Here is a 12578-nt window from a genome sequence, read left to right as displayed (position 1 = left end):
GGTCTCATTCGAAAGAGGGCCTCGAGACGTACACTCGATTCGTGTTCGAGAGGGTTCCTTGAGCTGAAGAGATCCCCCGAATTTGGCGCGGATTCGCCGCGCCGTTACGGAGATATGGCCGTTCAAAGTTTCAATGGTTTTCCATAGACTTAAGCTTTAAAGCGTTTCATCCAGGTCGCCAGTAGCAAACAATGGAGCGTGCTCTGCTGGACAAACTAAGCAATTACACCATTTCAAGCATTTTATCTGCATTATATGTCCTGTAAAAAAAATGTTCATATCGGCGACATATTCGCCTATACCGATATATTGGCGACAGGCTCATATCGGCCGATAATATCGGCAAAACGATATATCGGTCGGGCTCTAGAGAATACAGTGAACATAAATGAAAAGAAACGAAGTTGCTTGTCAGGTTTTCCTAACAAGTAACCATATTTTTTAAAATAAGCCCAAAAAACCGCAACCCGCGACTTTTTCACGCAACTTTACAAAAAAAGAAGCACAAAGTCGCGTATAATACACGGACTTGGCAACTCTGACAAGCGCTCTTCAGCGCTCTTCTTCATGAGCATTTCAGTGTGCATATAAAAACTAGATTAGAGCGCCATCTACTGTTAAAATATAAGCTCAGAATCGATTCCAGAGGAATCGCGATGCATTCTGAAAATCTCAGAATCGACCCACGAATCGATTCTGCATCGATTTATCGTCCCAGCGATAAATTCAGTTATACGCAATGAAAATTCAAGATATGAGAACAAAGAATCCATTGGTGAGCAAGTGATGTAAGACTAAATTTCTCATAATTTGTTCAGAAAACAACATCATGGATAGCTTGATGGTAAGTAAATCTTCAGCAAATTTTAATTTTTGGGTGAACTATTTCTTTAAACATTATTTTACAAATACACAACAGCTGCCAATGTACAAAAACACAACTGTAAAATTCATATTTTGGCTATCATGCTCGTGACTAGTACTAGGCTATGAACCTCATCTTCACTAAAACATGACTGCAATTAGCCTATCATATCACTCACACACCATCTCTGTGACCTTTGAGGGAGTGAACCCTGTAGGGAATGAGATACTTTGATCCCTCCTTCCCGTAATCCTTACTGAGCGTTCTGCAGGGGGTAAAGGTCATCAGTATAGAATAGAAACACGTTCAGTCACTCCTGCTCCATTTCTTAGTCCATCAATGAATAGAGCTGACCTATCTAGTCAATATCTTTAATAGTGCATGCGCATCACATGCAGAACACAGTCATTTTCTAGGCAAGGCAGTGAATGTCTGACATGAAACAGGTGAATCTGACAACAGCCTGTTCTTTGATGAGTGAACAATTGTATTTTGCATTCATATATGATGAGAGGTAAACAGACAAAGCCTCTGTGGCAATGGCCAATCAGACGCACTCTACAAATACTAGCTAAATCAACCTGTTTGACCACTCAACACACTAATATGGATTCAAAGGTTATTTAGTCAAATAAGTCAGTCTCTTTAAAAAAAAATACATGTTTGCAGCACTGAAAAAAAGTTATATTACAGTTCTAATAGGGATGCACAGTTATCATTTATAATCATTAAGTATTTCTATTGATTCTGTAATTTACGTTTTTTTAATTTGATAATGAAATTTAACTACTGTTTTATGTCACATAGAAAACTGACTCAAAATAGCGCTTATGATTACTTAATCACAGTAGCCATTATTTCCAATATTTTCTATTAATTGTGCAGCCCTAGACACTTGTTATAAGGTGTGTGTGTGTGTGTTTTTTTAACTTTAAAGGAGAAAGAAGAAAAAGCAAGTCAGACCAATGGACAAATGCAAGGCACATGATTGCACACACCCACGTTTTCACTCCATCACACATGCTCCACAAAAACAAGCTCTTCAGACACACAGCCAACTGACATAAAACTGTAAGCCTTCGGTGAAACGGACAGATTTCTGCACTGATCTCTCCTCATTTAATTTTAGGTCTGCCAGCACCAACACCACAATTCTCAGGCAAGCTTCAGGGTGACAAAACATTGGATACGTCTCTGCATCTGTTTGTTTTCTTGTTTGTGAAGGTCTCTGTGTCTCCTACAGCAACTGAGGGTGATTCAGTAAATACTGGAAAAACATTTATAATACAATTGAATCCACAGTATTTGCATAATGTTTACTAGCAGATAGCAGAAAATATTGCAGATCTGTACTTCGTAAAGAGTACAAGTCATCATCCTAAACAAGCACAGACAAGTCAAGATGTACTATCTAAAATGTTACAATCTTACTGAAGTTGCACAGAGCCATGATGCATAAGCAAAACTGGTTATATTTTAAACTGCATACTACCATACTACCATACTACATTTACTATCTGTGCAATTTGCAGCATGTGTACTGTGCATATTTGCCAAAATGTGCAGCATATACACTACCTAAACTTATTTTAATTTGCAATAATTAGGGATGCTCCAATCAGGATTTTTGCAGCCGATACTGAGTATCGATTTCTTGTCATGGTGATTGGCCGATACCGATTCTGATGCTTCATCGGACGCACGCGCCTGGCCCGAAGTTAACTTCTGGTCTGTGTTTGTTTATCAGTCTGGCTATGGCGCCGGCTACAAACGTGGTTAAAGTTAAGGTGATGAGTAGACTGAAGTTGGGCTCAGGTGTTTGTGCTGTGGGATGTGTTTCCCATACATTTATTTATTTATGGCGCTCGCCACAATATCAAAACTGACTGATTTTCCAAAAGGCTTCGTTGAATAAACATGAGCACGGGCTCTAGAGAATACAGTGAACATAAATGAAAAGAAACGAAGTTGCTTGTCAGGTTTTCCTAACAAGTAACCATATTTTTTAAAATAAGCCCAAAAAACCGCAACCCGCGACTTTTTCACGCAACTTTACAAAAAAAGAAGCACAAAGTCGCGTATAATACACGGACTTGGCAACTCTGACAAGCGCTCTTCAGCGCTCTTCTTCATGAGCATTTCAGTGTGCATATAAAAACTAGATTAGAGCGCCATCTACTGTTAAAATATAAGCTCAGAATCGATTCCAGAGGAATCGCGATGCATTCTGAAAATCTCAGAATCGACCCACGAATCGATTCTGCATCGATTTATCGTCCCAGCGATAAATTCAGTTATACGCAATGAAAATTCAAGATATGAGAACAAAGAATCCATTGGTGAGCAAGTGATGTAAGACTAAATTTCTCATAATTTGTTCAGAAAACAACATCATGGATAGCTTGATGGTAAGTAAATCTTCAGCAAATTTTAATTTTTGGGTGAACTATTTCTTTAAACATTATTTTACAAATACACAACAGCTGCCAATGTACAAAAACACAACTGTAAAATTCATATTTTGGCTATCATGCTCGTGACTAGTACTAGGCTATGAACCTCATCTTCACTAAAACATGACTGCAATTAGCCTATCATATCACTCACACACCATCTCTGTGACCTTTGAGGGAGTGAACCCTGTAGGGAATGAGATACTTTGATCCCTCCTTCCCGTAATCCTTACTGAGCGTTCTGCAGGGGGTAAAGGTCATCAGTATAGAATAGAAACACGTTCAGTCACTCCTGCTCCATTTCTTAGTCCATCAATGAATAGAGCTGACCTATCTAGTCAATATCTTTAATAGTGCATGCGCATCACATGCAGAACACAGTCATTTTCTAGGCAAGGCAGTGAATGTCTGACATGAAACAGGTGAATCTGACAACAGCCTGTTCTTTGATGAGTGAACAATTGTATTTTGCATTCATATATGATGAGAGGTAAACAGACAAAGCCTCTGTGGCAATGGCCAATCAGACGCACTCTACAAATACTAGCTAAATCAACCTGTTTGACCACTCAACACACTAATATGGATTCAAAGGTTATTTAGTCAAATAAGTCAGTCTCTTTAAAAAAAAATACATGTTTGCAGCACTGAAAAAAAGTTATATTACAGTTCTAATAGGGATGCACAGTTATCATTTATAATCATTAAGTATTTCTATTGATTCTGTAATTTACGTTTTTTTAATTTGATAATGAAATTTAACTACTGTTTTATGTCACATAGAAAACTGACTCAAAATAGCGCTTATGATTACTTAATCACAGTAGCCATTATTTCCAATATTTTCTATTAATTGTGCAGCCCTAGACACTTGTTATAAGGTGTGTGTGTGTGTGTTTTTTTAACTTTAAAGGAGAAAGAAGAAAAAGCAAGTCAGACCAATGGACAAATGCAAGGCACATGATTGCACACACCCACGTTTTCACTCCATCACACATGCTCCACAAAAACAAGCTCTTCAGACACACAGCCAACTGACATAAAACTGTAAGCCTTCGGTGAAACGGACAGATTTCTGCACTGATCTCTCCTCATTTAATTTTAGGTCTGCCAGCACCAACACCACAATTCTCAGGCAAGCTTCAGGGTGACAAAACATTGGATACGTCTCTGCATCTGTTTGTTTTCTTGTTTGTGAAGGTCTCTGTGTCTCCTACAGCAACTGAGGGTGATTCAGTAAATACTTGAAAAACATTTATAATACAATTGAATCCACAGTATTTGCATAATGTTTACTAGCAGATAGCAGAAAATATTGCAGATCTGTACTTCGTAAAGAGTACAAGTCATCATCCTAAACAAGCACAGACAAGTCAAGATGTACTATCTAAAATTTACTGAAGTTACTGAAGTTGCACAGAGCCATGATGCATAAGCAAAACTGGTTATATTTTAAACTGCATACACCATACTACCCATACTACATTTACTATCTGTGCAATTTGCAGCATGTGTACTGTGCATATTTGCCAAAATGTGCAGCATATACACTACCTAAACTTATTTTAATTTGCAATAATTAGGGATGCTCCAATCAGGATTTTTGCAGCCGATACTGAGTACCGATTTCTTGTCATGGTGATCTGCCGATACCGATTCTGATGCTTCAAGCTTTATATAGACGGTTTCATCGGACGCACGCGCCTGGCCCGAAGTTAACTTCTGGTCTGTGTTTGTTTATCAGTCTGGCTATGGCGCCGGCTACAAACGCAGTTAAAGTTAAGGTGATGAGTAGACTGAAGTTGGGCTCAGGTGTTTGTGCTGTGGGATGTGTTTCCCATACATTTATTTATTTGTGGCGCTCGCCACAATATCAAAACTGACCGATTTTCCAAAAGGCTTGGTTGAATAAACATGAGCACTGCACGTTTAAATATCAAAACGAGGCGCGGGTGTTTTTATATCACTGTATTTCTGAAGGAAGACTATCTTTAGAAAATTTTCGATGTCATTTTCATTTCATCTTGCATGTTATATGCCTGATAAAGCAGCGTTTGTGAGCTCAGCGCTGCTTTGTGTATAGCCGTTACCGGGGAAACCTCTGTTTTCTTCTCATTCTGATTATTTGCGGGTGGGTCGCTAGTGGATAAATCATAAATGATGAAAATATTAACTAGGCCTACATTTTTTTTTAAATACATTTTTTCATGAGGCAGACGATTTCGTGTGTGTGTTCGTTCGCCTGATCGGGAAGTTGCAGTGACAGAAACGGTGACATTCCAGATAAAGTTTGAAAGGAGTAAAGCCTGTGTTAATGCTATTGAATAGGCTAATATGGCCAAAGAAGATATTTTGTTTTATAAATAAATGTTAATTTAAAAGCAACCCACAATCAGCGTGTTAGGTTAGCGTTATACCTTACGAATCAGAGGAGGTTTTGTTCTGTCCTCCACGCTGTGACAACTCACAAAAGACTATTTTTAGCCAAGCAGCGCGGAGAGCCGTTTCAGAAACGTGCCGCGGCTGGCTGGTATAAACACAAGCATTAGAGTGGCCACGATCAGCTCCGGTTCCCATGGAGCCGTAACGCGCCACAGACGTGTGCATAGCATTTCCACACCGGCGATGACATGACTGTGGCACAAAATCATTTATGTCCCCACGCATCATGTACGTCGTCACGCGTTGACGTCATCAAATTGTGATCGGTTCGTGAGATCGGCCAAGTGTAGTGAGTACCGATCGAGTCATAAAATGTGATTATCGGCCAATACCGATCTCCGGCCGATCGATCGGAGCATCCCTAGCAATAATACTTCATATTATGACAATTTTGTAATTCTGATCAAATAAATGCAGCATTGGTGAGCATAAGAGATTTCTTATAAAAACACACAGACCACAAACCTTTGAACGGTAGTGTAACTAGAGGACACAGCCACACAGAGAAATCATATCCACAATGCAATGTGGGATACATGCCTTCCATTTACAAACACATGAACCAAACACAAAGAATGTGTGTACATGCACAATAAATGATAACTATTAAAAAACAATAACTATTAAAGAACAACTTAATCTAATAAAGCAAACAACACTAGCGTGTTGACAACGAGTCCGGTTCACACATGAGACCTCAGAAAAATGCTACATTTACAGCAAATCTGTATTCTTATTCTACTGTAAAGCTTTATAGACCACTGAAGCAGTCTGAATCAGAATTATATTCTACTCTGTATCAGGGACTTTCAGAGCTCAAGTGATTTCAGAGCAGAAGTGGTTATGAGAGCATTTAGTAATCGTGAGTGAGTCACCTTTGAGCAGGGGAAGAGGTGTGAGTTCGATTGGTTTGCCCTGAGAGCGGAACTGTGAGGAACTCTGAGAACGTTTCTGCTTGGCTTTCCGGACAGACTTCCGGGAAAATCCGTCTACTTTATCCACTGATGGAGGCGTGGTGGCTGCGGAGGACATAGCCCTGGAAAAAGAGAGCGAGGTGTGTAATGTAAAAATATATCCCATCAATAGTCCTTGGGCACATGAGAACAACTGAGGGTTATAATGTCCAATATAAGATCTTAACCTCAGCTTTCAAAATAAATCCCCTCCCACGATCATATTATCACAAACATTTAAAAATACTTCCTTGAAGTGACCATTGCCACCAGGCTCACTTTGCTAACAATGCTAAGGAACGGCCCATTTTTAATGGATTAATTTGCTCTGTTTTGTTTGGAAACAACCCTACATGAAGTGTCTCCGAGATTTGACTTTGCTTTTGATCTTCATTTAAAATTACACAGAAATGCTGGGACAATACTTACCAGTCATAAATGCTACAGATTTAGTTAGTGGGTTGTGTGTATGTATAAGAGCCCAGATTTTGAGTAATGAATGAAAGTATATGACAGTCAAATAAACACTACCAAATGTTTGTATAATGACCATAATCGTCTTCATTTAATTTGCTATGGCTATAAACAACTGCTTGTTAGTCGTTAACATGATCACTCTGTAAAGTTTTTAGATGAATACAATTAGAGAACACAAACATATTTTGCATCATCTCGAGTCTAATATTTGCAAGGCACTCAGTAATTATGAACCAAAATATTTACAGGTAAACACACTCCTACCGTCACTGACAGTAATCAGGCTACATAATTACATAATGATTAATAGCGAGTTATTCCTGCAAAACAACACATACACAAAAGAAAACAATATCTGTGAACTCAGATTCTGTAGGAACCTGGCAGGAGTGTTCTATGATGGATTAAATAATTCCAGATATTTAAGTGTGCAGTGGAAAAACAAGATAAAAAAGTATGTCAAGTTGCTCTCTAGCAGCACTGTAAACAGCCATTAGTTGTACTGAGGTCTTCAGATCAGTGATGTGTATGTGTATTTTCATTATGTCTGTGTTTTGCAGGTCCAGTGTAAGCAGCACTAAATCCAGACCTGTTTTAATGCCTTCGGACAAAGAAGTTTGCAATTCAAAAGCAACTGTAATTATAAAACAAACCACAAATGGCTATAGGAAGGAAATGTGGTGGTAAAATGAAAATCTAGGCAGGAGATGTAAATAAAGGCAGGAATGCACACTGTGATGAAAGATAAAACAGAATGAAAACAAATTCATAAGCAAAAAAACAAAACAAAATGAAAGGAGGTGTGTAGAACACAGCAGGATTCTGTTGACCGAAAAAGTCTGGATCAGGTTTTTTCACAGGTCTACTGGTGTCAGCTTAAATTACATGCATGATATCAAAGCAGATAAACACACAGAATTAACAGGTAGAATGAGAAAGAAGAAAGAAAAACAACAGGCCAGGGAAGCAGAGAAGGAGAGAAAGACCACCTAAAATTTCCTCTGATCATGCTAGTGTAACTCAAGAAGCTTAAGTCATAGATGTAGAACTGAACTCAGTTATTTTGTGTCTTTTGAAAGCAAAATCTCTGAGCTGACACAAATTAATTTGCACAGAAAAGTACATTTCAACTGATTATCTGAACTGGACAGTCCAAAACCAGTGTGGTCTTTAATCCGACTATTCAGAGCACTTTGATATTGCAGTCTGAGAGGTTTAAATTAGCAGACATCAAACGAGTGAGATGCTGCCAACGTCTATTGATGACATCCCATAATGCTGCACTGTGCAGCCCACCACAAACAATGTCATCCCTTTTCTGAGCCACTTCTCCTGTTCTCAGAAACAACAGGCCTGGCAGTATCACTACCTGTAAAAGGAATAAACCTTCTCTCTCGTGTACAAGAACAATGAATGCAAGCAACAATCACACAAGAGAACATTGACGAAAACACATAAGGTCAGCAGAAATCAATTAACACAAGCAGTCATTGTGGTTAAGACTCTGAGAATGTCCCAAAGCTGAGATAAGTCACATTTTACCCCAAAATCAACAGAAAGAAACACAACACATAATTTGATAAAAAAAAAAACACCCACGATTTTTGTGCGATTATAAAAAAAAAAAAAAAGCATAAAGCACATTTACACCAGAAATCTCATTATCACAATGCAAAAACTGATATAAATTATTTTAAAAACATATATAAAACATAAATAAAAAAATACGTGTTGGTAGTATTTGCTGCATTTAAATGAATCAGTGACTTAAATCAACCTTGAAATCAACATAAATGCACCAAATACAACCAACATATGTAAGATTTATATTACAACGTTTTTACTGTAATAGCAAAAATTATATTATGAGAAACTAAAGGAAAAAAGTACTTAATTGACATGAACATAATGCATACATATTTTAATTACTGTAAAAAAAAAAAATTTAAAAAAAAGTTGTAATTATGCAAAGAAATATACTGTGGGGTGAAATAGAACCAGGACATAAAAATTTGTAAGAATGATAAGGTAGAGCAGGAAAAAGATCCATGTTCCTTCCTCTCCTGTTATAAAGTTCACCCTGGTTTGACATGCACATTGAGATTTCTGTATGAGACCAAGACACAGACAACAAACTTCTGCAAAAAAAGAAAAAACTAAATCCCTTACTCAGCCCATTGTAACCTTAGCACAAAATTCATCTTTGTCTACATAGATAGATAGATAGATAGATAGATAGATAGATAGATAGAATCAAGCAATCTCTATTGCAGTGCAACTGAGCTAGTTTATGATATAGTGAGAGATAATCCCAAATGTCCATGCTGTTCAGCGATCCAGCCCTGTATAAAGATCTGCAGGTATAAAAACATCCCAGGGCTTAACCACTGGATTGACTGACAAAGAAGTAAACCCAGCAACCACAATCTACGAAACACTCATGCCCTGCCATTAAGCTAAAACACACTGCCACTGATGCCCTGGCCCTAATCTCTAGAACCAGGTATTTAGAGATAACCTTTCCCATTGGTTTTGACTGAAGGTCACCCAAAACAACCAGTCCTACTGTAAACCACTCGTGGGATGCATGTGTTGTTGTTGGTGATGAGATATTGCAACTGTCAAACTGCCAGGCAGCTGAAATGAACCAGACCATGGAAACAGGGCACAGAGGCACAGTGCCACTGAGCCAAAGCAAGAAGTTGGCAAAGAATAGAGGAGTAGTGATCAGAACAACTTGTATTTGGTGGGTTAGCCCGTAATGAATAGACACAAAGTTTGGAGATTCACAAGAGCAGTTTGGCACTGTGGTTCCTTCAAAGAGGACAGAGAAAAAAAAAGTGGAAACCTCTGAAATTCTACAGTCCATATGAGTGCAGATGATGCAGGTTCATGATCTCCTAATGATTTACACACACACACACACACACACACACACAAGCAGCTGACAAAGAACTACTGCATTCCAGAACACCAATTAAACAAAAACAGATGAAGAACAAGCTTTCTTCACGGATTTTCACTCATACACCCATTCAAATGTTGCTTTACATGTGTGAGAAATATAAAAAGCATGATTACATTTTTTCCCCTTTAGGTACACAACCCCTAACAAACTCTGTATAAAAAGTGTTCTTAGACCTTAACTTCATTTATTTGACATATTTACTTTGGTATATGAAACACCAAAACGTACCGGACCTAAACTTGAGCAGGATAGGCAAAAACCATTCAAATATTTAATTTACCTTGATGTTTTCGATGTGAGGAGCTGATTTGGGTGTTTTTAACCGTCTTTCCTCCTTCAAGGCCTCTTGAAGCAGCAGAAAAAGAAAAAGAAAGACACAAAATCGGTTTTTGGCCTTAAAAACTGCCAAACCCACAGCAATAATCCCATCAAACACTCAAATTTCCGACGATAGAAAAGGATCCAGCTGAAATACGAACATCCCCAGGTATCTCTTTATGTCCACACACCGCGTTAATATGTTATTTTAATCCAGAAAATATGTTTTATTAGGGAATATCGGTCCCTTTTTCGCCCTATTGTCAATATTACTGGGCTGAGTCCATGGCACACATAACACGGACGCGCTCTAGTCTGCTGGGCCGGGTTCGGGCCTACAGTGCCACGCCATTGGTCAGTTTGAAGATTCCTCGGAACATGATTGGACGATGTAGGTGTCAATCACCACGCATGGGCGGGAAAAACTCTAAGGCTTCTCCAACGATGAATAGAGAAGTTGGGTTGAGGTGTGTGCGAGCAGGAAAGAGAGTCACCTTACTATTCTATCTTATTGATCTACTATTTTAATTGTTATGTACTTTATTACAATGTAGTAAAATAACTACATAATTAATATTTAAATCTTGAACACTTTGCCAATACTAAGTTTATTAAGAAACCATCCTCTAAAGCTATATCTATAGTGAAAAGCACTAAACAAATAAAAATGAACTGAATAGAAAAAAAAAATGTCATAGCACTAATGCATCTTTATTCAGAATGGCGACAGTCTGGACAGGGAAAAAGAAAAGGAAATAATCAATCTCTTCAGGAATGAAGTTAAACCTGTATAAGAGCCCAGCCCATATGAGGAGCGTCTCATTCCAAAGAAGAGCACACCTGGCGTGAACTATCAGCACATCGCACGAGCATCAGGATCATATGGCATCTTTTACTCTCAGCTACGGTTTCACGTGTTTCAGGAAATGAGTGACGAGAGCGCGCGCGTAGGCACCCACGTCATTGCGTACACAGGGAATGGCTGATTACGCAACAGAGACGCTCTGGGCTGTTTCATTGAATTTCAAATAAAGAGGGAAATTCTATTGGGGTTCCTTTATGACAAATATAAATTGGAAAAAGGCCTGGCTTTTGCCAAGTAAATTTTGCATTTCTAACAAGGTTAAGGAGATTCATTATAAAATCCTTCATAAAATTTACCCCGTTAATTTGTCTATTTCTAAATATTCTAATGTTGATGAATCTTGCTCGTTTTGTGGTTTTGTTGAGGAAACCGCTGCCCATTTGTTTTTTGATTGTGGTGTTACCAACAAATTATGGGTTGACTTAAGCACCTATGTTTCTAACCTTACAAATGTGTCCCATACCTTCGTCCTCAAAGATGTTATCTTTTATTATGAAAATCCAAAGCTATTATCTGTTGAATATGTTGTTAATTTTCTTATATTGAATGCAAAATTCTTCATTCATAAGCAAAAATGGCTTAAATCTCCTTTGTCTTTCCCCACTTTTCTTGTTGAACTGGACTCTCGTTTCATCTCTTAGACTTACTAATAACAAAAAGAGTGCCAAACTTTTGATGTATTATGACAACTTTTCTAAAAAAATGTAAGTTTATTTTTGCACTTTTATGTATCGATAATAATTAATTTGACATGCAAATACAGAATATTTGTTTTCTGTTTTTATTTTTATAATTGCTTTTTGTTGGAATATATTCATGACTCGCTTCCGTGTTTCTGTATGTTTCTACAAGTTTTGTAATAAAAAAAAAATAAATAAAAAAAAAGCATTGTAAGCCTGAGTAGACCGTAAGTCTAACTAGGTCCTTTGGTGCAACTGGTTTTTGGGAGTCACGATTTTCTCTGTGTAATTCGACATAACGTGAATCTGTGAAAATATCTTGCAACTCTACAGTTGATCCCACAAACTCCGATCTCTATCGTTAGTTTGATCTGACCTTCTGCATGAGCTGTCATCCAATGATTCACCGGAGCTCCGCAAGGACCGCCTCCCTCATTTCCATGCTGCACACGGAAAAGTAAAAATAAATAAATGAATAAATAAATCTGGAAATAAATACATGTGGGAATAAATAAATATAAAAAATAAATAAACGCATGAATAAATACATTTAAAAT

General features: G+C 37.8%; 1 protein-coding gene across 2 annotated transcripts in view; it reads right to left on the bottom strand.

The window, feature by feature from the left end:
• The window catches only part of ppp2r5eb (protein phosphatase 2, regulatory subunit B', epsilon isoform b), a 34843-nt gene extending 24038 nt beyond the window's left edge, over window positions 1-10805 (bottom strand). For both annotated transcript variants that reach the window (XM_016442264.1, XM_016442263.1), the window contains exons 1-2: window positions 10439-10805; window positions 6636-6796 (exon numbers count right to left, since the gene is read on the bottom strand). In XM_016442264.1, the coding sequence (XP_016297750.1) occupies window positions 6636-6792 (157 nt within the window). In that variant the 5' untranslated portion in view covers window positions 6793-6796; window positions 10439-10805. The remainder of the gene's footprint in view (window positions 1-6635; window positions 6797-10438) is intronic.
• Window positions 10806-12578: the final 1773 nt, after the last annotated feature.

Source organism: Sinocyclocheilus anshuiensis, unplaced genomic scaffold (genome assembly GCF_001515605.1).
Source record: "Sinocyclocheilus anshuiensis isolate Anshui unplaced genomic scaffold, SAMN03320099.WGS_v1.1 scaffold487, whole genome shotgun sequence".
NCBI classification, from domain to species: Eukaryota; Metazoa; Chordata; class Actinopteri; order Cypriniformes; family Cyprinidae; genus Sinocyclocheilus; species Sinocyclocheilus anshuiensis.
The sequence above is the reverse complement of the archived record's forward strand: the minus strand, read 5'-3'. Positions and strand labels throughout refer to the sequence as shown.